The sequence below is a fragment of the Schistocerca nitens genome, chromosome 11 (assembly GCF_023898315.1).
Source record: "Schistocerca nitens isolate TAMUIC-IGC-003100 chromosome 11, iqSchNite1.1, whole genome shotgun sequence".
NCBI lineage: Eukaryota > Metazoa > Arthropoda > Insecta > Orthoptera > Acrididae > Schistocerca > Schistocerca nitens.
Window position 1 is genome coordinate 66,118,174 of NC_064624.1, and position 27,768 is coordinate 66,145,941.

Here is a 27,768-nt window from a genome sequence, read left to right on the forward strand (position 1 = left end):
ATGGCAGGGGATCTCACAGACGACAGTAGCACGTGAACATTCGACCAGCTTCGCCGTTTTCGGGATACCCGTTCTCAGGCTGTGAGTAACAGTAATCTGCCCTTCGTCAGATTCGCCCACCTCAGTGTATTGCCCCGTTTACAGTCCACGTCTTCGTTATGGCGCCCCCCCTCCCCCCCCCCCCCCACGTCCCCGTCTGCTCCACCTGCACAGGTTGGTCACCGCGCCACGCGTTCACAGCGCCACCAGCCGACATCCTGCGACGCGGAGAGCAGCGGCCGTAATATTTTGGCTGCTCAGTGTAGTTGTAAGTAAACAGAAGGACTAAGGGCACAGATTTTGTGCGTAGCTGGTTTTATGGCACCTTTTGGACTAGTGCCACTGCATCGGCAGTATACGAGAACCTCACAAAAACGTCGAAAAATATGGAGCACAACATTGCGGCTAGCTACACATTCGTAAATCGGTGACGTAAAAGTATTGCCAAGTTTCGAAAAAAGGCTACAGTGATAGCTATAAGGCACTGTAGAACATGTGTGCTAGAGATAAATAAATGGCATTCCAACTAGTACACTCTGTAACACCAAGCACAATTACTCATTAAGACTCAATCATGTTACAGAGTTCATTCATAATAAGCAGATGATGACACTGTTACTCAAAGCAGGTATCAAATCAAGAAATAGGACTACCACAATGAGGTAAATTAGCTCACGCCAAATGAATTTGTAGAACCATGAAATGTCTCTAAAAATACTTACCTGGGCTGTTAGTTCTTAAACGGTAGACAGTGACGTCACCATCGGATCCTGAAAAAGAAAATCGCGCTTATCTCTAAGAACAAACTGCACATATATTTCATTACTTGGTATAAAATTGTTATTCACTATCATTCCAAGACATACATAAAATAAAAAACTAATGTATTTACCTGTAACGGGATCAGCGGCGCTGTATTCAGTAGCTGTGCCTACTGCTAAGAAAAAGCAGATGACGAAATTAGCGCTTCTGCAGAACATTATGCAGGCACAAGGATGTCGACCCAAGTAAAGAACTTTTCCTTCAAAATATCTTCACCACATCTGCGCACTGCTGAACAACCTGTAATTTTATGAATAAATAAAGTTCCAACATTAGTTTTCTTTTAGCTAGCTATGTAGCAAATTAGCTAGGAAAAATAAGTGTTTTCGTCCAACTTGGGTTGCATCATTGTATAAGATTCATAGCGCACAGTCCTACCCAAGCGGTTTACCTCTGGAACCATTTAAGATATCGTAATTCTATTTCCTTCTGATCAAATGTGAAGAAGTGCTCTCTAGAAAATCCCTGTGCACCTGTGATCTAGGGCTGGAGTCTTTGACTAGTAATCAAACTGTATGCAATCCCAGGTTCAAAGCCCGCCACCGCTTAAACCTTGATTAATAATTAACATTGGCGGCCGCAGACTTCCGGTATAAGTAGTCACCCTCATTCTGCCAACGGCCATGTCAAAAGCGGAGGAGCGGACAGAGATTCAGGGCATTCACTTACTCTTTGGGGTGCGAAACTGCCCCTAACGCGGAAGAATCGGCAAGAATCAACGGCATGAGGGTGCAGAAAGCAATGGAAACTAATCCATCAGAGAGACATAAATTTAATCTACAGGAGATGTGGACTGCAATTGAAAAAGTGTCATGATGATCTTTCCGTTGGTAAAAGATTCCGGAAGAGTCCACCGTTCGGATCTCTGGGAGGGGACTGCCACGGGGGAGGTGACCATGAGAAAAAGATTGAATAGTCAACGAAAGGACAGTGTTCTACGAGTCGGGGCGTGGAATGTCAGAAGCTTGAACGTAGCAGGGAAGCTAGAAAATTTGAAAAAGGAAATGGAAAGCCTCAATCTAGATGTAGTAGGAGTCAGTGAAGTGAAATGGACAGAAGACAAAGATTTCTGGTCAGATGAGTAAAGGGTAATATCAATAGCAGTAGAAAATGTTATAACGGGAGTAGAATTCGTTATGACTAGGAATGTAGGGCAGATAGTGTGTTATTGTGAACAGTTCAGTGACAGGATTCTTATTATCAAAATCGACAGCAATCATGCCGATGTCGCAAGCTCAAGGTGAAGAGACAGAGAAAGTATATGAGGTTATTGAAAGGGTAATACAGTACACAAAGGGAGATGTAACTGTAATAGGCATGGGGGACTGGAAAGCAGCTGCCGGGGAAGGAGTAGAGAAAAAGGTTAGAGCAGACTCTAGGCTTGGGAAAAGGAGTGAGAGAAAGACGCGTTCTGTAATAAATTTCAGCTAGTAATAGCGAATACTATTTTCGAGAATCGCAAGAGGAGGAGGCATACTTGGAAAAGGCTGTGTGATACGGAAAGATTTCAGTTACATTACATCATGGTAAGATAGAAATTCCGAAATCAGATACTGAATTGTAAGGTGTACCCAAGAGCTATATAGACTCAGATCACAAAGTAGCAGTGATGAAGAGTAGGCTGAAATTTAAGAGATTAGTCAGGACGAATCAATACGCAAAGAACTGGGATAAGGAAGTACAGAGAAATAATGAGATACACTTGAGGTTCTCTAAGGCTGTTGATGCAGCAATAAGGAATGGCTCAATTGGCAATACAGTTGAAGAGGAGTGGCATATCTAAAAGGGGCAATCACAGAAGTTGGAAAGAAAAATACAGGTACTAAGAAGGTAACTGTGAAGAAACCATGGGTAACAGAAAAAGTACTTCAGTTTATCTATGAATGATGATCAGGGAAATTCAGAAATACAGAAATACAAGTCGCCGAGGAATGAAATAAATAGGAAGTGCAGGGGAGCTACAACGAAATAGGTGAATGAAAAATGTGAAGAAATCGAAAAAGAAATGATTGTCGGAAGGACTGACTCAGCATATAAGAAATTTAAAACAACTTTCACTGAAATTAAAACCAAGGGTGCTAACATTAAGACTGCAATGGGAATTCTACCGTAAATTGCAGAGGAGAGAACGGATAGGGTACATGAAGGCCTCTATGACAGGGAAGATTTGACTGATGTGTTTGAAGAAGAAATAGGAGTCGATTTAGAAGAAATATGGGATGCAGTATTAGAATCAGAATTTAAGAGAGCTTTTGGAGACTTAAGATCAAGTAAGGCGGAAGGGACCGATAACATTCCATTAAAATTTCTAAAATCATTGGGGGATGTGGCAAGAAAACGAGTATTCACGTTGGTGTGTAGAATGTATGAGTCTGGTGATATACCATCTGACTTTCGGAAAAATATCTTCCACACAATTCCGAAGACCGCAAGAGCTGGCAAGTGCGAGAATTATCGCATAACCAGCTTAACAACACATGCATTCAAGTTACTGACAAGAATAATATACAGAAGAATGGAGAAGAAACTGGACGATGCATTAGATGACAATCACTTTGACTTTAGGAAAGGTAGCGGCACGAGAGAGGCGATTCTGACGTTGGTGTTGATAATGGAAGCAATCTTGAAGAAAAATCAAGACAAGTTCATAGGAGTTGTAGACCTGGAAAAAGCGTTCGACAATGTAAATAGTGAAAAATGTTAGAAATTCTGATAAAAATAGGGGCAAGAGAACGGATAATATACATTATGTACAAGAGCCAAGAGGGAATAATAAGAGTGGACGACCAAGAACCAATTGCATGGATTAAAAAGGGTGTGGTCTTTTGCCCCTAATGTTCAATCTGTACATCGAAAAAGCAATGATGGAAATAAAAGAAAGGTTCAGGAGAGGAATTGAAATCAAAGTGAAAGGATATCAATGATACGACTGGCTTGTGACATTGCTATCCTCAGTGAAAGTGTAGGAGGATTACATGCCCTGCAGAATGGGATAAACAGTCTAATGGGTACAGAATATGGAATGAAAGTAAATTATAGAAAGGCGAAAGTAATGATAAATAGCAGAAATGAGGACAGGGAGAAACTTAACATCAGGTTTGATGGTCACAAAGTACATGAAGTTAAGGAATTCTACTACCTCGGCTGCGAAATAACCAATGACGGATGGAGCAAGGAGTACATAGAAAGCAGACTAGTAATGGCGAAAAGGGCATTCCTGGCCAAGAGAAGTCTACTGGCATCAAACATAGGCCTTAATTTGAGGAAGCAATTTCTGAGAATGTACGTTGGAGTACAGAATTTTAAGGTAGTGAAACATGGACTGAGGGTAAAACGGAACGGAAGAGAATAGAAGCATTTGAGATGTGGTGCTACAGACGAATGTTCAAAATTAGGTAGACTGATAAGTTAAGAAATGAGGAGGTTCTGCACAGAATCGGAGAGGAAAGGAATATGTGGAAAACAGTGACAAGGAGAAGGGACAGGATGGTAGGACGTCTGTTAAGACATGAGGGAATGACTTCCATGGTACTAGAGGGAGCTGTAGAGGGCAAAAACTGTACAGGAAGACAGAGATTGGAATACGTCAAGCAAATAATTGAGGATGTAGGTTGTAAGTGCTACTCTGAGATAAAGAGGTTGGCACAGGAGAGGAATTCGTGGCAGGCCAAGTCAAACCAGTCAGAAAATTGATGACTCAAAAAAAGAATCTATAACTGGGTGTCATCCATATATTACTTTACAAATCTGTAAATATCAACTTTCTCGAATGAAACTGCGCTGTGTGACATTATGAGCAGGTGTTTCGCGCAAAGGGAGAGAGGGATGGTGGTCTTGTCTTGTCTTCAGCAGCGGCACTTGCCGGCAGCAAAGACGCCAGCTGTAGCTAATCGAGTCTTAGTGTGGGAGCGCAAAGACAGTACGTAACTCGGGTGCGGACTCGCTATGCTGTCCAGCATAGCTACATGCACCTACATATGCCCACATAGGTCGCTGGTTAACCAGGCAGTCAGTGCCGCAGTACTATACCACCAGCACTGTGTAGCACGCGCTCCAGTTGCTCTGCATTTTTCCTCAAACACTTTTACCGAAATTGTGTGGTAAGAAATTGTGGATCCTTTCTTTACTTGTAGCCTCATATGTCAGCTTCGCGGTAAACTGCCTATCCTCTTGTTAGTGGCCGTAGTTATTATGATACTTCTTAGTTAAGTAGTCGTTGGTATGAAATTCGAATAGTCTGTTATGAGAGATAGGGCATGGTATGAGTTTACATTGGTGCACATTAGGTCATACATTGCTATGTATACTGGATTTTTCTTTAGACTTTGGAGCCGGTCTACATCTATTGCTGATCTCGAGAAAACAAAGGAAGTAGGTTACAGTACGCTTATGCGCCCACTGCTTGAATACTGCTCAGCAGTGTGGAATCCATACCAGATAGGGTTGATGGAAGAGATAGAGAAGATCCAACGGAGAGCAGCGCGCTTCGTTACAGGATCATTTAGTAATCGCGAAAGCGTTACGGAGATGATAGGTAAACTCCAGTGGAAGACTCTGCATGAGAGATGCTCAGTAGCTCGGTAAAGGCTTTTGCTGAAGTTTCGAGAACATACCTTCACCGAAGAGTCAAGCGGTATATTGCTCCCTCCTACGTATATTTCGCGAAGAGACCATGAGGATAAAATCAGAGAGATTAGAGCCCACACAGAAGCATACCGACAATCCTTTCCATGAACAATACGAGACTGGAATAGAAGGGAGAACCGATAAGGTACCCTCCGCCACACACCGTCAGGTGGCTTGCGGAGTATGAATGTAGACGTAGAAAATGGATTTTATGTAGCACACTCAATCTTACACACATGCGGCACAATACAGCACAAGTAAATTATTCGTAAAATTATTCGGTTACTCATAAAACTTACACTTTGTAAACAGTTCAAGATATCAATAGAAGTATCTGGAAAATGATACCGTGGAAATAGGATACTTTCATATATGTAGGCATAAGTAAATACAGACCACTTCAGAGCTAAAATGTAATTTTCAAGGACTATTTCTAGCTGATTAAACGAGAAGTTGTGTGGGTTTGCAAAAAACCAAGAAATTTGATTTTGTATACTGACAAAGAGCTTCTTACACGCCATTGATCTATCTTGTCCTTAGTTGTTTTATTGATAACAGACTATGATCAAGACACTATCACAATTTTAACTTCATCAGCAGATTAGTGAAGCTGAGTTATTTACAATTTACCATGCTATGGTAAAATCAGCAAATATTTAACATGTTAGCAAGACAAATCTAAGTGCTACTAAAAAGTCAGAAAATAAGCTTAAGAAGTTGGACGAAAATAAATCATCACTTCTTTTGCAGTTCGCTGGAATTCTGTGAATAAGCTCGTTATTAATAAAGAACAGCTCCGAAGGAAAATTAGCAAAATATTTTCTCCCACGACTTCAGTGATCTGAGAAACATGAAACATTTACACCAAATTATGCATCAGCTCCTTGTTCACATCCTCAGTCTCAGTGAAGTGCTGAACGCTATCAATTTATACAAGGTGAGTCACCTAACGTTACCGCTGGATATATTTCGTAAACCACATCAAATACCGACGAATCGATTCCACAGACCGAACGTGAGGAGAGGGGCTAGTGTAATTGGTTAATACAAACCATACAAAAATGCACGGAAGTATGTTTTTTAACACAAACCTACGATTTTTTAAAAATGGAAACCCGTTAGTTTTGTTAGCACATCTGAACATGTAAACAAATACGTAATCAGTGCCGTTTGTTGCATTGTAAAATGTTAATTAAATCCGGAGATATTGTAACCTAAAGTTGACGCTTGAGTACCACTCCTCCGCTGTTCGATCGTGTGTATCGGAGAGCACCGAATTACGTAGGGATCTGAAGGGAACGGTGATGGACCTTAGGTACAGAAGAGACTGGAACACCACATTACGTACACATGCTAACACCTTTTTATTGGTGTTTTTCACTGACGCACATGTACATTACCATGAGGGGTGAGGTACACGTACACACGTGGTTTCTGTTTTCAATTACGGAGTGGAATAGAGTGTGTCCCGACATGTCAGGCCAATAGATGTTTAATGTGGTGGCCATTATTTGCTGCACACAATTGCAATCTCTGGCCTAATGAATGTCGTACACGCCGCAGTACATCTGGTGCAATGTCGCCGCAGGCTGCCACAATACTTTGTTTCATATCCTCTTGGGTTGTAGGCACATCACAGTATACATTTACCTTTAACGTACCCCACAGAAAGAAGTCCAGAGGTGTAAGATCAGGAGAACGGGCTAGCCAATTTATGCGTCCTCCACGTCCTATGAAACGCCCGTCGAACATCCTGCCAAGGGTCAGCCTAGTGTTAATTGCGGAATGTGCAGGTGCACCATCATGCTGACACCACATACGTCGACGCGTTTCCAGTGGGACATTTTCGAGCAACGTTGGCAGATCATTCTGTAGAAACGCGATGTATGTTGCAGCTGTTTGGGCCCCTGCAATGAAGTGAGGACCAATGAGGTGGTCGCCAATGATTCCGCACCATACATTTACAGTCCGCGGTCGCTGTCGCTCTACCTGTCTGAGCCAGCGAGGATTGTCCACGGACCAGTAATGCATGTTCCGTAGATTCACTGCCCCGTCGTTTGTGAAACCCGCTTCATCGGTAAACACATAAAACTGCAACGCATTCTCTGTTAATGCCCATTGACAGAATTGCACTCGATGATTAAAGTCATCACCATGAATCGGTCGAAAGCGGTGACGATGCAGTATGCGCATGACACTACTTTGACTCAGTCCGCCGGGTCTCGCAATGTCCCGTGTACTCATGTGTGGGTTCATGGCAACAGCAGCTAACACACCAACTGCACCCGCTTCTCCTGTGACGGGCCTGTTACGGACCCTTTTGCGTGCTACGACCATACCTGTTGCATACTGTTGGCGGTAGATGTTTTGCAATGTGCGGCACGTTGGATGCTCTCTGTCCGGGTACCGTTCTGCATACACCCTGCAGGCTTCAGCTGCATTTCGTCGACACTCGCCATAGATGAGTATCATCTCCGCCTTTTCAGAGTTCGAATACACCATGGTCACAGTTCCTACAACACTACACTATCACAGACGTCTGGTAACACGGTGTACTACAGTTGGTCTGCGTGCGGAGACGAATGCAGAATAACAACAGCAGCAAGCGCTACATGCGGACACTGCGACAGCTAGACCAAACCACAGCAGTGCACTACAGCCACACTCGTAAGCACGGTCGTCATCGTAAACATGTCCCTGCAGATGCTGCTCGCCGACCGTGGTCCGTGTTTGTTACAACACGCAACTGAACGTCGGACGTTTCAAGCGTCAACTTTAGGTTACATTATCTCCGGATGTAATTAACATTTTACGATGCAACAAACGGCACTGATTACGTATTTGTTTATATGTTCAGATGTGCTAACAAAACTAACGTGGTTCCATTTAAAAAAACGTAGGTTTGTGTTAAAAAACATACTTTCGTGCATTTTTGTATGGTTTGTATTAAACAATTACACTAGCCCCTCTCCTCACGTTCGGTCTGTGGAATCGGTTCGTAAGTATTTAATGTGGTTTACGAAATATATCCAGCGGTAACGTTAGGTGACTCACCCTGTATATACTCATATATAGGGGGAAGGGCTTATACTTTGAGCATGTTTCATTTTTGACCATCACAGCAGATACAATAATTGGCCTTTCGATGTGCTTAATTAACAACTTCTTTACTTGTCTTATTTCCCATCAAATGAATCACAATGCGCATATTGTATTGAAGGCTTTTTCATAGAGATAATTTTCAAAGTGTTACAGTTGGCTCAACATACAGTGTTATTCTGTAAGACGAGTCGCAGATTAAAATAAGTGGCCAAGTCAAAATTATGAATACATTCTACTGAAGAAACTGGAAATCCAAATGAAAGTAATTATTCTGGTTACTGGGATTAGCCGAGCGGTCTAGGCGCTGCAGTCGTGGACTGTGCGGCTGGTCCCGGCGGAGGTTCGAGTCCTCCCTCTGGCATGGGTGTGTGTGTTTGTCCTTAGGATAATTTGGGTTAAGTAGTGTGTAAGCTTAGGGACTGATGACCTTAGCAGACCCATAAGATTTCACACACACACATTCTGATTAGTGGGCCTAAAATGTACGTAGATTTATTGTTTCAAGTCTATGTAGTATTTCTCTATTGTTAATCTCTATTGCCATATTGTACACTGAAGCGCCAAATAAAGTATTATACGAATGCGTATTCAAATACAGATATAAGTTAACAGGCAGAATACGGCGCTGCGGTCGGCAACGCCTATGTAAGACAACAAGTGTCTGGCGCAGTTGTTAGATCGGTTCCAACTGCTACAATGGCAGGTTTCCAATACTTTAAGTGAGTCTGAACGTGGTGTTATAGTCTGCGCACGAGCTATGGGAGACAGCATCTCTGAGGCAGCTATGAAGTGTGGGTTTTCCCGTGCGACCATGTGAATATCAGGAACCCGGTAAAACATCAAATCTCCGACATCGCTGCAGCTGGAAAAAAATCCTGCAAGAACGACGACGGAAGAGAATCGTTAAACGTGACAGAAGTGCAACTCTTCACTAAATCGCTCAAATTTCAATGCTGGGCCATCAACATGTGTCAGCGAGCGAACCATTTAACGAAACATCATCGATACTGGCTTTCGGAGCTGAAGGTCCACTCACGTACCGTTGATAACTGCACGACACAAAGCTTTACGCCTCGCCTGGGCGCGTCAACGCCGTCATTGGACTGTCGATGATTCGAAACGTGTTGCCTGGTCGGACGAGTCTCGTTTCAAATTGTAGCGAGTGGATGGACGTGTACGGGAATGGGGGTGACCTCATGAGTGGACGCTGCTTGAAAGCAGGCGACTGTTCAAGCTGTGGTGGAGGCTCTGTAATGGTGTGAGGCGTCTGCAGTAGGAGTGATACGGGACCCCGGACACGTCTAGACAGGTGACACGTACGTAAGCATTCTGTCTGATCACCTACATCCATTTGAAACGTCCCCTTAGAGAAATTAATGAAGTACTGTGCTGGTAAACCTCTTACGTTATTTGATTTTCAAACAGCTGAGCGAAACCGAACGTACTCAGACATTTCTCTCTTTACTTATTCTGATCATCACTAAACTGACACACAATATTTTTAACGCAACGCAATCTGACTTTCAATAATCCCTACAAAAGAATGGCCCTGACTAACAATAACCTATACCTGTCATGATTCACTTACCTCACAAAAATCTTCGTTACTCGAACTACAGCGTGCGCCAATAGTGCCAGCTAAATAAAAGATTCTAACTACTGAAGGGACTAAATACTGATAGGCATAGTTAGGAAATGAAAGATTTTAACGGAGAACAAAGAATGTATTCACCTTAATAGTGTTCAAAAGTCGTAGTATATATATATATATATATATATATATATATATATATATATATATATATATATATATATATATATATATATATATCAAGAGCTCAGATGGGGGACTATTTTACCTCCAGAATATTTTACCCAAGAGGACGCCATTATCATTTAATCATACAGTAAAGCTGCATGTCCTCGGGAAAAAATACGGCTGTAGTTTCCCCTTGCTTTCAGCCGTTGGCAGTACCAGCACAGCAAGGCCGTTTTGGTTGATGTTACAAGGCCAGATCAGTCAATCATCCAGACTGTTGCCCCTGCAACTACTGAAAAGGCTGCTGTCCCTCTTCAGGAACCACATGTTTGTCTGGCCTCTCAACAGATACCCCTCCGTTGTGGTTCCACCTACAGTACGGCCATCTGTATCGTTGAGGCACGCAAGCCTCCCCACCAACGGCAGGGTCCATGGTTCATGGGGGGATATATATATATATATATATATATATATATATATATATATAGGAGTAGGTTTAATAATGAATAAAAAAATAGGAATGCGGTTTAGCTACTACAAACAGCATAGTGAACGGATTATTGTGGCCAAGATAGATACAAAGCCCATGCCTACTATAGTAGTACAAGTTTATATGCCAAGAAGATTTGCAGATGATGAAGAAATTGATGAAATGTATGACGAGATAAAAGAAATTATTCAGGTAGTGAAGGGAGACGAAAATTTAATAGTCATGGGTGACTGGAATTCGTCAGTAGGAAAAGGGAGAGAAGGAAACATAGTAGGTGAATATGGATTGGGGGGAAGATATGAAAGAGGAAGCCACCTTGTAGAATTTTGCACAGAGCATAACTTAATCATAGCTAACACTTGGTTCAAGATTCATAAAAGAAGGTTGTATACCTGGAAGAATCCTGGAGATACTAAAAGGTATCAGATAGATTATGTAATGGTAAGACAGAGATTTAGGAACCAGGTTTTAAATTGTAAGACATACCCAGGGGTAGATTTGGATTCTGACCACAATCTATTGGTTATGAACTGCAGATTGAAACTGAAGAAACTGCAAAAAGGTGGGAATTTAAGGAGATGGGACCTGGATAAACTGAAAGAACCAGAGGTTGTAGAGAGTTTCAGGGAGAGCATAAGGGAACAATTGACAGGAATGGGGGAAAGAAATACAGTAGAGGAGAGGATCAAGTAGGTAAAAAGATGAGGGCTAATAGAAATCCTTGGGTAACAGAAGGAAATATGAATTTAATTGATGAAAGAAGAAAATATAAAAATGCAGTAAATGAAGCAGGCAAAAAGGAATAGAAACGTCTCAAAATGAGATCGACAGGAAGTGCAAAATGGCTAAGCAGGGATGGCTAGAGGACAAATGTAAGGATGTAGAGGCTTGTCTCACTAGGGGTAAGATAGATATTGCCTACAGGAAAATTAAAGAGACCTTTGGAGAGAAGAGAACCACTTGTATGAATATCAAGAGCTCAGATGGCAACCCAGTTTTAAGCAAAGAAGGGAAGGCAGAAAGGTGGAAGGAGTATATAAAGGGTTTATACAAGGGCGATGTACTTGAAGACAATATTATGGAAATGGAAGAGGATGTAGATGAAGATGAAATGGGAGATAAGACACTGCGTGAAGAGTTTGAAAGGGCACTGAAAGACCTGAGTTGAAACAAGGCCCCGGGAGTAGACAACATTCCATTAGAACTACTGATGGCCTTGGGAGAGCCAGTCATGACAAAACTCTACCAATTGGTGAGCAAGATGTATGAGACAGGCGAAATACCCACAGACTTCAAGAAGAACATAATAATTCCAATCCCAAAGAAAGCAGGTGTTGACAGATGTGAAAATTACCGATTATCAGTTTAATAAGTCACAGCTGCAAAATACTAACGCGAATTCTTTGCAGACGAATGGAAAAACTGGTAGAAGCGGAGTTCGGGGAAGATCAGTTTGGATTCCGTAGAAATGTTGTAACACGTGAGGCAATACTAACCTTACGACTTATCTTAGAAGAAAGACTAAGAAAAGGCAAACCTACGTTTCTAGCATTTGTAGACTTAGAGAAAGCTTTTGACAACATTAACTGGAATACTCTCTTTCAAATTCTGAAGTTGACAGGGGTAAAATACAGGGAGCGAAAGGCTATTTACAATTTGTACAGAAACCAGATGGCAGTTATAAGAGTCGAGGGGCATGAAAGGGAAGCAGTGGTTGGGAAAGTAGTGAGACAGGGTTGTAGCCTCTCCCCGATGTTATTCAATCTGTATATTGAGCAAGCAGTAAAGGAAACAAAAGAAAAATTCGGAGTAGGTATTAAAATTCATGGAGAAGAAGTAAAAACTTTGAGGTTCGCCGATGACATTGTAATTCTGTCAGACACAGCAAAGGACTTGGAAGAGCAGTTGAACGGAATGGACAGTGTCTTGAAAGGAGGATATAAGATGAACATCAACAAAAGCAAAACGAGGATAATGGAATGTAGTCAAATTAAACTGGGTGATGCTGAGGGGATTAGATTAGCAAATGAGACACTTAAAGTAGTTAAGGAGTTTTCCTATTTAGGGAGTAAAATAACTGATGATGGTCGAAGTAGAGAGGATATAAAATGTAGACTGGCAATGGCAAGGAAATCGTTTCTGAGGAAAAGAAATTTGTTAACATCGAGTATAGATTTAAGTGTCAGGAAGGTGTTTCTGAAAGTATTTGTATGGAGTGTAGCCATGTATGGAAGTGAAACATGGACGATACCCAGTTTGGACAAGAAGAGAATAGAAGCATTCGAAATGTGGTGCTACAGAAGAATGCTGAAGATAAGGTGGGTAGATCACGTAACTAATGAGGAGGTATTGAATAGGATTGGGGAGAAGAGAAGTTTGTGGCACAACTTGACTAGAAGAAGGGATCGGTTGGTAGAACATGTTTTGAGGCATCAAGGGACCACAAATTTAGCATTGGAGGGCAGCATGGAGGGTAAAAATCGTAGAGGGAGACCAAGAGATGAATACACTAAGCAGATTCAGAAGGATGTAGGTTGCTGTAGGTACTGGGAGATGAAGAAGCTTGCGCAGGATAGAGTAGCATGGAGAGCTGCATCAAACCAGTCTGAGGACTGAAAACCACAACAACAGTTCGTGACATCCGGTCTTACAAATTTCCTTTTTCTGGCGGACTCACGTCCAGATCGTCCGCTCTCAAAACTCTGCCGTCTCTCTCCCCACATCGGCCGGCCGCGTTGGTCTAGCGGCTCTGGCGCTGCGGTCCGGAACCGCGGGACTGCTACGGTCGCAGGTTCGAATCCTGCCTCGGGCATGGGTGTGTGTGATGTCTTTAGGTTAGTTAGGTTTAAGTAGTTCTAAGTTCTAGGGGACTTATGACCTAAGATGTTGAGTCCCATAGTGCTCAGAGCCATTTGAACCATTTGAATCTCCCCACATCCACCACTGCTAGCGGGTCACCTCCAACTGTGCAACGCTACGCGCTGTTCACATCCAGCTGCCCAACACTGCAATAGCAAATACTCCAACAATGCAAACCAGCCACAGACTTCACACAGCACAGCCAGTGATTTTCATACAGAGCTCTACGTGGCGTTACCAACATAAAAGTCTAAACAGCCTACTTACACATTCATGTCCATTGTGCATTCCGAAGAACTTGGGAAACTCCAGCAGGACACCCTACACGTTCAGAAATGCCGCAGTGTGGCTGCAGGAACTCTCTTCTGGGTTTAAACAGTTGCGCTGGCCACCAAACTCCCATGACACGAACATTATTGAGTACGTCTGGAATGCATTGCAACGTGCCGTTCAGAGGAATTCTTCACCCCCCTCGTACTCTTACGGACTTATGGACAGCCCTGTAGGTTTCATGGTGTCAATTCGCTCCAGCACTACTTCAGACATTGGTAGAGTCCGTGCCACATCGTGTTGGGGCACTTCTGCATCCTCGCATGGCCCTCTACGATATTAGTCAAGTGTACCAGTTTCTTTGGATCTTCTATTTACAGAATGAGATCAGTCCTTTCACACTTTGCTGGAGCGCTCTTGACGATACCCTTGCCTCTGGTCGACACCTGCCGTCGAGGACGACATACTGGCTTCTGTTACACAGGAAGTCTTTGAGCCACTCGCCCATCTGCGAACCTAACCCGTGTGGTCGGGCCTTCGACAGTCTGCAGTGTGGCGCCGTGTCAAATGATTTTCGGAAATCTGGGAGTATGGAAGCTACATGTTGCTGCCCTCCATGCATGGCTTGTAGGATATCACGTGAGAAAAGGGCAAGCATGGTTTCACATGAGCAGTGTTCCCTAAAAATCCATGGTGATGTGTTGGCAGAAGCGTTTTTGTGTCAAGGAGATATATTATATTCGAACTCAGAATGTGTTCAAGAATTCTACTGAAAACCGATGTTAACTGTATTGGTCTATAGCTATACGGGTCCGTTCTTTTACCTTTCTTACACAGGGTGGCCCACTTTAACGTATCTACGCAGGTATCTCTGGAACTACCGTACATATTGGAAATTGGCTTTCGCTGCTATGAATGTAAGGCAGGGGGTCATGAAAGTAAATACAATGAGACGTTCTAAAAGGTAAGCAAATATTATTTTCATCACAAAGTTCTGCTTTTGCAATGTATACCGAATATTATTTCTTAGTCAGTCGAAAATAATGGCACTGGTTGCAACGCAATACGTCAATTACGTGCTGAGAAACTGCAAAGCGAAGTTGACGCTTGAAATAAACTGACACCGCCAATGTTAGACGTCCCGAGATGCAAGTTCGAACGCCACGTTGCTAGTAATTGCGATGTGATTGACGTACATAACGGTGTCCCCTTCAGTGTGTTATTTATGAACGTGCATACAACGAAACAGTATCCGACAGTGTACTAAACTAAAAATTTCCAATTCGACGGCTAGTAAGGAGCAATAGTGTTGAGAGATTTCGAGCGCCGACACACAACCTCATCCCCATGAACCATTTTATCTGGGAACGTGTGAAAAATGTGTTGTATCGGAGGGTTCAAACAACAATGGACGACATGAAAGGTCGTATTACCGCTGCATGTGCTGCAAGAACGCCTCAAACACAGAAACCAGTGAGTCGATCAGTGTTAGAGCGTGCATAGCGGTGTTGGCATGAAAATGGCGATCTCTTCTAACATACGTCGTAACGTGTCTGCTGTGAGAAATGTGACAGCATACCCGCATACTTTTTTTGTGTTTCCGAGAAGACGTGTGTTTTGTGAGAAATACTCCACATTTATTTAACCGCTTCACCATGTGCACAAGCTCAGTTGTAGCGTAATCATTAAAAATATTCAGTAACATGTGCTGCACGTGTCACGTACCAGTGTGTAACTGATGACCAACTACATACAACTAGTATTTACCTCTCTGTTACATCCTCGGTCAGCCAATGATTATGTTAACTCTGACCGGTGGAATTCGGTAGTTCGTTAACCTTATGTCATAGTACTGTAGCAAACATTAACGAACCACGAACGAGTAAACCGTTCCCTTGTATTTCATTGTGTGTGACTCGACATCGTATAGTTTCCAGTCCACTTAATAACGGTGTAAATAGCAATAAGTACAGGGTCTGTTTCATGGTAGTACGTCAATCAAACAGTGATTGCGAACAACATGGGGTTCACGCTTGCCTCTCGGGAAGTGGAACATCGGCGAGTTTCATTCATTTCAAGCACAAATTTCTGACAGCACTTTCTCGTGGTGTAATTGACATACTGCTATGCAATCGACGCCATCGTATTTGGGATTTCTCCTGTTGTTGATTGCCTAAGAAATAAAACGGGGTTTCTATTTACACTGAACAGCAAAAAAAAAAAAAAAAGACTGGTACACCTGCCTAATATCGTGTATGCACCCTCACCCCCCCCCCCCCCCCCCATGCAGCCAAGGACTCACGAGTGGGCCTTCGGCTCTGAAACCCCGTATCGATGATGCTTCGTTGAATGGTTCGCACGTTGACACATGTCGGTGGCCCAGCATTGAAATCTGCAGCAATTTGCGGAACAGTTGCACTTTTGTCACGCTGCCCCTCAGTCGTCGTTGATCCCGTTCTTGCAGGATCTTTTTCCGGCCGCAGCGATGTCGGAGATTTGATGTTTTACAGGATTCCTGATATTCACGGTACACTTATGAATGGTCGTACAGGAAATTGCCAACTCCATCACTGCCTCGGAGATGCTGTGTCCCATCGCTCGTGCGCCGACTATAACACCACGTTTAAATTCTCTTGAATCTGGTTAACCTGCCACTGTAGCGGCAGTAACCTATCTAACAACTGCGACAGACACTTGTCTTATATAGGCATTACCGACCGCAGCGCCAGATTCTACCTCTTTACATACCTCTGTATTTGAATACGCATGCCTATATCAGTTTCTTTGGCGCTTCAGTGTAAAAAGCACAAGTCTGTGTCGAAAATAATATTTGCTTACGTTTTAGGATGTCTCATAGTATTTACAGCACTGGCCATTAAGATTGCTACACCAGGAAGATGACGTGAGGCAGACGCGAAATTTAACCGACACGAATTAGATGCTGCGATATGCAAATGATTAGCTGTTCAGAGCATTCACACAAGGTTGGCGCCGGTGGCGACACCTACAACGTGCTGACATGAGGAAAGTTCCCGACCGATTTCTCATACACAAACAGCATTTCCCGTTGTTGTCTGGTGAAACGTTGTTGTGATGCCTCGTGTAAAGAGGAGAAATGCGTACCATCATGTTTCCGACTTTGATATAGGTCGGATTGTAGCCTATCGCGATTGCGGTTTATCGTATCGCGACCTTGCTGCTCGCATTGGTCTAGATCAAATGACTGTTAGCAGAATATGGAATCGGTGGGTTCAAGAGGGTTATAAGGAACGCCGTGCTGGATTCCAACTGCCTCGTATCACTAGCAGTCGAGATGACAGGCATCTTATCCGCACGGTTGTAATGGATCGTGTAGCCATGTCTCGATCCCCGAGTCAACAGATGGGGACGTTTGCAAGACAACAACGATCTGCACGAACAGTTCGACGACGTTTGTAGCACCACGGACTATCAGCTCGTAGACCATGGCTGCCCTTACCCCTGAAGCTGCATCACAGGCAGGAGCGCCTGCCATGGCGTACTCGACGACGAACCTGGGTGCACGAATGGAAAAACGTAATTTTTTCGTATGAATTCAGGTTCTGTGTACAGCATCATGATGGTCGCATCCGTGTTTGGCGACATCGCGGTGAACGCACATTACAGGCGTATATTCGTCATCGCCAAATTGGCATATCACCCGGCGTGAGGGTACGGGGTGCCATTGGTTACACGTCTCGGTCACCTCATGCTCGCACTGACGGCACTTTGAACTGTGGACGTTACATTTCAGATGTGTTACGACCCGTGGCCGTACCCTTCATTCTATCCCTGCGAAACCCTACATTCCAGCAGGATAATGCACGACTGCATGTTACAGGTCCAGTACGGGCCTTTCTGGATACAGAAAATGTTCGACACCTGCCCTGGCCAGCACATTCTCCACTAAGTGAAAACGTCTGGTCAATGGTGGCCGAGCAACTGGCTCGTCACAATACGCCAGTCACTACTCTTGATGAAATGTGGTATCGTGTTGAAGCTGCATGGGCAGCTGTACCTGCACACGCTATCCAAGCTCTGTTTGACTCAATGCCCAGGCGTATCAAGGCCGTTATTACGGCCAGAGGTGGTTGATCTGGGTACTGATTTCTCAGGATCTATGCACCCAAATTGCGTGAAAATGTAATCACATATCAGTTCTAGTATAATATATTTGTCCTAATGATTACCCGTTTATCATCTGCATTTCTTCTTGGTGTAGCAATTTTAATGGCCAGTAGTGTAGAGCCCCTGTGTTACATTCATAGCCGCGGAAGTCGTTTTTGAGTATCTACTATTGTTCCTGAGATGTTTGCACTGAAACGTTTAGGTGGACCGACCTGTGTGAGGAGATAGTTGCGCTTTTTTCTATTCGCTTCTGACTTTGAGCTGGCGGAATGGTTCAGGATAAAGCTAAGTCAGAGGCCAATGGCGCAGAATACGCTTGTTGAAAACGAAACGGGATTCCATCTGGACCTGGCGACTTATTTCTGCTCAATTCTTTTAGCTGCCTCTCTACGCCACGGATCGTATATCATCCAGGCTCCAATCAGTGTGACAGTCAGACATCGGTTGCATTTGTGCCATCGTGCTGCGTGAATGATTACTTAAACGAGGAGTTCAAAACTTCAGTTTTCCTTCTGCTGTCTTCTGTCGCTAGCGCGGACTGGTCGTCATAAGCCTTCGATCCGGCTGTTGACTTCACCCACGACCAGAATTTTCTCTGCTTCTCGGCACGATCTTTCGCTAAGATATCAGTGAGGAAGTTGCTGTACGCTTGGCGCGTTGATCGTCTTATCGACGCACGATTTCCTACTGACGCTTTTCTGTTGACATTTGCGCGTGCTTGTGTGAGTTACGTTGAGATCGTTTTGTAATCGTAGATAGCACTCCGTCTTCACGCCACGAGAGGCCTACCGGGTCATCCGACCGTCGTGTCATCCTCGGAGGAGGATGCGGATAGGAGGGACGTGGGGTTAGCACACCGCTCTCCCGGTCGTTATGATGGTATTCTTGGCCGAAGCCGCTACTATTCGGTCGAGTAGCTCCTCAATTGGCATCTCGAGGCTAAGTGCACCCCGAAAAATGGCAACAGCGCATGGCGGCCGATGGTCACCCATCCAAGTGCCGGCCACGACCAACAGCGCTTAACTTCGGTGATATCACGGGAACCGGTGTATCCACTGCAGCAAGGCCGTTGCCATATTCTAACCGTACATTAACGCGTGCTTGTGTGAGTTAAGTTTGTTTAGCTATTTTAGATTGACACTCTAATATCACACATTTTAACTAACTCCTTAGATTATCTTAGATAATCACTTGCTAATAAATGTAGTGTAGTTCTTTCAATTACATTTGGTATAGATCGACCGTTTTTTAATCGTAGTACACCCACCAAAGAAAGTTAAATATGTTATTGGTTTTCGTGTCTAGAAATGAGATAGATGTCTTACATGTATTGTTCGATAACACAGAATATTTCGGAAACGAAAACTATATTGTGTGATCGTGAAATCAAAGAGGAACACTATTTTAAAATACGAGGGTTGAGTCAAATGAAAACCTTAAATTTGTAATAACAAATCGAAGTTTCACCCCCTTATCTTATAAGTTGGTAAGCGTGCTACAAACAGCGTGCAGAATGGCCTGTAGGTGACAGCATAGTGCAGATGCACACATACCGTCGCAGTATCAGCATAAAGATGGCCGCCCCACTTCCGACTTGCCCCAGGGAGGGACAGCGTTCTGTTATTCGGGTTATGCGTAGTGAAGGTGTGAAACCTATTGAAATTCATCGGCGAATGAAGGTTCAGTACGGTGATGCATGTTTGTCACAGCAGCAAGTCTACGAATGCAGTATGAAGTTCGCAAGTGGTGTGACTTCAGTGGAAGATGCTCCTCGTCCAGGCACAGAGAGTTGTGACTCCACAGAACATTGCAGCAGTTGAAGCCATAGTGAAGGAAAACCGCCGAGTGACACTGAATGGCATTGCAGCAGGTTTACAGATTAGTCATGGGTCAGCAGACCACACTGTGCGTGATGTGCTCCAGTTCCACAAAGTGTCTGCAAGATGGGTGCCACGGCAGCTGACTCCTGAAATGAGAGAACGACGTGTTGATGCTTGTGAATAACTTCTTCGGCGCTTTGAACAAGAACGTGATGTCTTCCCTGACAGAATCGTTACTGCGGACGAAACCTGGTTTCACTTCCACCAACCGGAAACGAAGAGAGCGAGTGAGGAATGGCGCCATTCCCCATCACCAAAACCAAAGTAGTTTCGAACAGAACCATCAGCAGGGAAGGTTATGCTGACTCTCTTTTGGGAAGAAAAAAGCGTCATTTTGGAGCATTACGTGCCTAGAGGGACCACTGTCACCAGTGCATCATACACAGATCTCCTAAAAAATCATCCACGGCCTGCAATGAAATCAATGCGACGTGGATTGCTGTCAGCAGGCGTCCTTTTGCAACATGACAATGGAAGGCCCCACACTGCCCGTACAACAGTTGCAACAATCACAGACCGGCAATTTGAGTGTCTTCCTCATCCACCATACTCAACAGACCTTTGCCCAAGTGATTCCCGTCTGTTTGGACCACTCAAAGACGCCATGAGAGGAAAGAAGTTCCGCTCTGATGAAGAGGTGCGCCTCGCGGTGCGCGAGTGGTTGCACGGACTACCAAAAGAATTTTTTTTCTAAAGGAATTTATGCACTTTGCAAGCGCTGGAGGACTTGCATTGAGCGTGGGGCGAGATTATGTTGAATAGTGATGCAGCTTTGTACCACTTCCGCACAATAAATAATATTTATTTGACTCACCCTCGTACAAAAAAGTTGCAATGTCCGACAACATCAAGAAACCGAAAATCTGTTCAGCGCACTGTTGAGTAACGTTTAGTTCCTCCACGAACCCTCGGGCACTCTTGAAAGCGAAGAAGCATGCTCAGTACCAACTCATTGCGGGCCTTTTGACACACATTGTGGCAGCATTCATGACAGCTTCAGTCGTTAAGTTGAGGACTAGAAATGGCTGTTTAGAGCAAGCTCCATCCATGGTCTATGCAACTCAGATCCTTTGAGCATGCTGGCCAATCCCACCTCCTGTCAGCTTCCGACACACACTGCGACCCCGATGAGGTCGGGCGTTGTAATCCTGTAGAGAGAAACCCCCCCTCCCCCCCCCCCCTGCAGTCTCTGTGGATCCCCTGACTGCGGGTCGCTGTATGTTGTTTCCACACACTGCAGCAGTCACGTGGCCTTTAATAGGAAGGAGTGGTGTGCGGCAGCCGTTCAAGATACCTGCCCAGAATACGACTCAGACACTGGACTGGTGGTGACGTCCCACAGCCACTGATGGATCGTTGCGTAACCCCGTTCATCTCCATATGTCGTCAGGCTGCAAGCGTATTCGCATTTCGTCTATGATCAGCGTTCTGCTCCGGCGGTTTCGTGTCCAACGTTCGTGTGCTCCAGCCGATCATACACGAGCACGCCTGTGATGTGGACGGGGTGGTGGAGCCTCGAGAAGTCTTTGGCTGTACAATCTGCATCTACATCTACATGGATACTCTGCGTTTAAGTGCCTGGCAGAGGGTTCATCGAACCAGCTTCACAATTCTCTATTATTCCAATCTCGTACAGCACGCGGAAAGAATGAACACCTATATCTTTCTGTACGAGCTCCGATTTCCCTTATTTTATCTTGATGATCGTTCCTCCCTATGTAAGTCGATGTCAATAAAATATTTTCGCACTCGGTGGAGAAAGTTGGTGATTGGAATTTCGTGAGAAGATTCTGTCGCAACGAAAAACGCTTTTCTTTTAATGATGTCCATCCCAAATCCTGTATCATTTCTGTGACACTCGCTCCCATATTTCGCGATAATGCAAAACGTGCTGCCTTTCTTTGAACTTTTTCGATGTAGTTAGTCAGTCCTATCTGGTAAGGATCCCACACCGCGCAGTAGTATTATAATAGGGGATGGACAAGCGTAGTCTATGCAGTCTCCTTAGTACATCTGTTGCATTTTCTAAGTGTCCTGCCAATAAAACGAAGCGTTTGGTTAGCCTTCCCCACATTTTCTATGTGTTCTTTCCAATTTAAGTTCTTCTTAATTGTAATACCTAGGTATTTAGTTGAATTTAGGGCTTTTAGATTAGACTGATTCATCGTGTAACCGAAGTTTAACGAGTTCCTTTTAGCACGCATGTGGATGACCTCACATTTTTCGTTGTTTAAGGTCAACTGCAACTTTTCGCACAGTTCCGATATTTCTTCTAAATCGTTTTGCAGTTTGTTTTGATCTTCTGATGACTTTATTAATCGATAAACGACAGCGTCATCTGCAAACAACCGAAGACGGCTGCTCAGACTGTGTCCCAAATCGTTTACATAGATAAGGAACAGCAAAGGGACTATAACACTAGCTCGGGGAACGCCAGAAATCACTTCTGTTTTACTCGATGACTTTCCGTCAATTACAACGAACAGGATATCACAGACCCAATCACATAGCTGAGACGATATTCCATAAGCACGCAATTTCACTAGAAGCCGCTTGTGGTAAGGCGTCAAAAGGCTTCCGGAAAACAGAAATACGGAATCGATCTGAAATCCCTTGTAAATAGCACTCAGAACTTTATGCGAATAAAGAGCTAGTTGTGTTTCACAAGAACAATGTTTTCTAAACCCATGTTGACTGTGTGTCAATAGACAGTTTTTTTCAGGGTAATTCATTACGTTCCAACACAATATATGTTCTAAAATCCTGCTGCATATCGATGTTAACGATATGGGCCTGTAATTTAGTGGATTACTCCTACTACCTTTCTTGAATATTCGTGTGACCTGTGCATCTTTCCAGTCTTTGGGTACGGATCTTTCGTCGAGCGAACGGCTGTATATGATTGTTAAGTATGGAGGTAATCCACCAGCATACTCCGAAAGGAACCTAATTGGTATACAGTCTAGACCAGAAGACTTTCTTTTATTAAGTGATTTAAGCCGCTTCACTACTCCGAGCATATCCCCAATCACGAAGTCTGTTGCCCGCAGCCGGCCGAAGTGGCCGTGCGGTTAAAGGCGCTGCAGTCTGGAACCGCAGGACCGCTACGGTCGCAGGTTCGAATCCTGCCTCGGGCATGGATGTTTGTGCTGTCCTTAGGTTAGTTAGGTTTAAGTATTTCTAAGTTCTAGGGGACTAATGATCTCAGAAGTTGAGTCCCATAGTGCTCACAGCCATTTGAACCATTTTGTTGCGCGCGGTCTTGGTACTTGCGGTAGCCGCTGTGGCTTCTCGAAGCTCGTGGCGCGGAGCAGTCGCTGTCTTTGCAGGGCGTCTCCATGCAGACATCGTGACACATGGATGGTGAACCTTCGCGATGTCGATATTCTATAGAATGCGTTTCCTCGACCTTTTTCCACAGTCTGCAGACAACACTTCCATTGACGTGAACAATATTCGCAACGTCCACTTGTCTCGTGTTTTGTCCGATCAGTGTGACGATCTTGGTACGGCCTGCAATGGAGAGCCCGTTCCGTGGCATTGTACCAGTGCTCTACGAGGCACACAGACAGCTCAGTTCTGGTGTACTGCCTTTGTTTACAACCCGTGACTGCACGGCCCTTCTGAGGCAGAGTGGTAACGACAAACTTTTTCTTTGTGTCTGTACTGTAAAGTAATAATGTTAACGAAACAGCCGAGTAAGCCGGTGACGTAAGACAGTGAGAAGATACTGCAAATCTCCCACGCCGCCCACGCACTGCAGCACTCGACGTTATTTATTTCTAGTTTCTGCTACCAGTCACTTTTTTATTTTTTGTTTTATGTTTAATCCAACATAATACATCGTGTTTCGAAAATGTTCAGCCAACCGGCGTGGCCGAGCGGTTCTATGCGCTACAGTCTGGAACCGCGCGACCGCTACGGTCGCAGGTTCGAATCCTGGCTCGGGCATGGATGTGTATGATGTCCTTAGGTTGGTTAGGTTTAAGTAGTTCTAAGTTCTAGGGGACTGATGACCTTAGAAGTTAAGTCCCATAGTGCTCAGAGCCATTTGAACCATTTTTTGAACATGTTCAGTTCATCTTCAGGCGTTTGTACATACATACATACATATATACATAGACAGAAATGTTACTTAAAAATAGTCTTAAACTAGATTGATCTAGAAGTCTTTGTCCATTGTTTGATAACAGAGAAGGCCGAAATACTAAATTCGTTCTTCCGAAGTTGTTTCACCATGGAAGGTCGTGACACTGTCCTTCCAATCGCCGTACGAACGTCGAGATGGCAGATACTGAGATAACCGATCGCGGAACTGAAAAGCAGCTACAGTCGTTTAGTAGTGGAATGGATTGAGTACCAGACGATACCTACTAGGTTTTGTAAGGATTATGTGAAAGAACTTGCTCCCCTTCCAGCAGCAATTTAGCGTAGATCGCTTGAGCAAAGAAAGGTACCTAACGACTGGAAAAAAGGGCAGGTCATTCCCGCTTTTAAGAAAGACCGTAAGACAGATCCCCACAATTATAGACCTATATCGTTGACGTCAATCTTTCGAAGTATGGAACGTGCTCAAGAAGTATGACCTTTTAGGAAAATTAATATCTCCTCTATAAAAATCAATATGGATTCAGCAAACAGAGATCCTGCGAAACTCAGCTCGCTCTGTTCCTCCATGAGATCCACAGCGCAGTGGAGGACGGCGCTCAGGCTGATGCCGTGTTCCTCGATTTCAGTGAGGCATCTGACACCGTCCCACACTGCCGTTTACTTAAAAAAATACGAACTTACGCAGTACCGGAGCAGACTTTCGATTGGATTCAAGACTTTCTTGCAGATAGAACTCCACACGTCCTTAACGGAACTAAATCGACATACACTCCTGGAAATGGAAAAAAGAACACATTGACACCGGTGTGTCAGACCCACCATAGTTGCTCCGGACACTGCGAGAGGGCTGTACAAGCAATGATCACACGCACGGCACAGCGGACACACCAGGAACCGCGGTGTTGGCCGTCGAATGGCGCTAGCTGCGCAGCATTTGTGCACCGCCGCCGTCAGTGTCAGCCAGTTTGCCGTGGCATACGGAGCTCCATCGCAGTCTTTAACACTGGTAGCATGCCGCGACAGCGTGGACGTGAACCGTATGTGCAGTTGACGGACTTTGAGCGAGGGCGTATAGTGGGCATGCGGGAGGCCGGGTGGACGTACCGCCGAATTGCTCAACACGTGGGGCGTGAGGTCTCCACAGTACATCGATGTTGTCGCCAGTGGTCGGCGGAAGGTGCACGTGCCCGTCGACCTGGGACCGGACCGTAGCGACGCACGGATGCACGCCAAGACCGTAGGATCCTACGCAGTGCCGTAGGGGAACGCACCGCCACTTCCCAGCCAATTAGGGACACTGTTGCTCCTGGGGTATCGGCGAGGACCATTCGCAACCGTCTCCATGAAGCTGGGCTACGGTCCCGCACACCGTTAGGCCGTCTTCCGCTCACGCCCCAACATCGTGCAGCCCGCCTCCAGTGGTGTCGCGACAGGCGTGAATGGAGGGACGAATGGAGACGTGTCGTCTTCAGCGATGAGAGTCGCTTCTGCCTTGGTGCCAATGATGGTCGTATGCGTGTTTGGCGCCGTACAGGTGAGCGCCACAAACAGGACTGCATACGACCGAGGTACACAGGGCCAACACCCGGCATCATGGTGTGGGGAGCGATCTCCTACACTGGCCGTACACCACTGGTGATCGTCGAGGGGACACTGAATAGTGCACGGTACATCCAAACCGTCATCGAACCCATCGTTCTACCATTCCTAGACCGGCAAGGGAACTTGCTGTTCCAACAGGACAATGCACGTCCGCATGTATCCCGTGCCACCCAACGTGCTCTAGAAGGTGTAAGTCAACTACCCTGGCCAGCAAGATCTCCGGATCTGTCCCCCATTGAGCATGTTTGGGACTGGATGAAGCGTCGTCTCACGCGGTCTGCACGTCCAGCACGAACGCTGGTCCAACTGAGGCGCCAGGTGGAAATGGCATGGCAAGCCGTTCCACAGGACTACATCCAGCATCTCTACGATCGTCTCCATGGGAGAATAGCAGCCTGCATTGCTGCGAAAGGTGGATATACACTGTACTAGTGCCGACATTGTGCATGCTCTGTTGCCTGTGTCTATGTGCCTGTGGTTCTGTCAGTGTGATCATGTGATGTATCTGACCCCAGGAATGTGTCAATAAAGTTTCCCCTTCCTGGGACAATGAATTCACGGTGTTCTTATTTCAATTTCCAGGAGTGTATGTAAAGGTAATATCCGGAGTGCCCCAGGGAAGTGTGATAGGACCGTTGCTGTTTACAATATATATAAATGATCTTGTAGACAGCGTTGGATGCTCTTTAAGGCTATTCGCAGATGATGCAGTTGTCTATACCAAAGTAGCAACACCAGAAGATAGTAATAAATTGCAGAACGACCTGCCGAGAGTTGATGAATAGTGCTTGCCTTGGCAGTTGACGCTGAACGTAAATAAGTGTAACATGTTGCTCATACAAAGGAAAATAAATCCACCACTGTACAGCTACTCTATTGATTACAAACAGCTGGAGACACCGTCTGCCGTAAAATATAAAGGCGTAACTATCCAGAGTGACCTTAAGTGGAATAACCATATAAAATAAATTTTGGGAAGAGCAGACATAATACTCAGATTCGTCGGTAGAGCCTTAAGGTAATGTAACTCATCCACGATAGAAGTGGCTTATGAGGTGCTTGTTCGCCCGATTCTTGAGTATTGTTCTTCTACCTGGGATCCCTATCAGATAGGAGTGATAGAGGAGACAGAGAAGATCCGAGAAAGAGCGGCGCTTTTCGCCACGGGATCGTCTAGCTAGCGAGAGAGCATTACCGAGATGCTAAACAAACTCCACTGGCAGGTGTTACAAGAGAGGCGTTGTGTCTGACGGAGAGATTTACTATTGAAATTTCGGGACAGCACTTTTCAGGAGGAGTCGGACAACACATTACTTCCCCCCACATACATCTCGCTTATTGAGAACGAGGAGAAAATTCAATAAATTAGAGCGAATACAGAGGCTTAGCGACAATCATTCTTGCCACGCACTATTCGCGAGTGGTACAGGGTTGGAGCGACGAGATAGTGGTACCGAAGGTACCCTCCGCCACACACCATTAGTATGATTTAGATGAAATGTCACAGCACAACTAAAGATTTCACTGGTTCTGAATGTTCCAGACTATATTATAATGTAATGTGCCATTACTCTAGATTTTTCTGGACGCAGGACGTTGTACTAAGAGTGCTACAACTGCGTGCGGGACTTGGAATATTACGATTCATAAGCACTTGTTCGAACGTCGCGGTTGTAAGCATCAAGACAGCAGTGAACTCAGATTATTTTCCTGACAATGATGTCCGCTGTGGCGCTAGATAATGAGTAATGGAGAGTGTTTCGCAACGTGTTCAGCGAAGAAACACGGTATCTGGACTTTAAACGCATGCACATGCCTTTTCGTAGTTGATGCTTCGGGAAACCAACACGGGATTTAAGCTCCGCTACTAAAGTTTGTCAGTATTTATAATTATTGGTTAACAGCTCCTACCCCGCAGAGACATGTGAGGCCCCCGTTTGGTGATACCCGGGTAACTTCATTAAACTTTTAGAAGATATAATGTAATTCTACTGTGTTGGTCAACAAAATTAACCTTAAGCTAATTATTTGTTAAATCCGTTATTTTACAGCTCGCTAACCTG

At 44.6% G+C, this 27,768-nt stretch overlaps 1 protein-coding gene across 2 annotated transcripts in view; it reads right to left on the bottom strand.

Moving 5' to 3' along the window:
- LOC126212942 (uncharacterized) overlaps window positions 1–27,768 on the bottom strand; it is a 485,086-nt gene that overhangs the window by 437,130 nt on the left and 20,188 nt on the right. For both annotated transcript variants that reach the window (XM_049940460.1, XM_049940459.1), the window contains exons 2-3: window positions 932–1,101; window positions 762–809 (exon numbers count right to left, since the gene is read on the bottom strand). In XM_049940460.1, coding sequence (XP_049796417.1) covers window positions 762–809; window positions 932–1,019 — 136 coding nt within the window. In that variant the 5' untranslated portion in view covers window positions 1,020–1,101. The remainder of the gene's footprint in view (window positions 1–761; window positions 810–931; window positions 1,102–27,768) is intronic.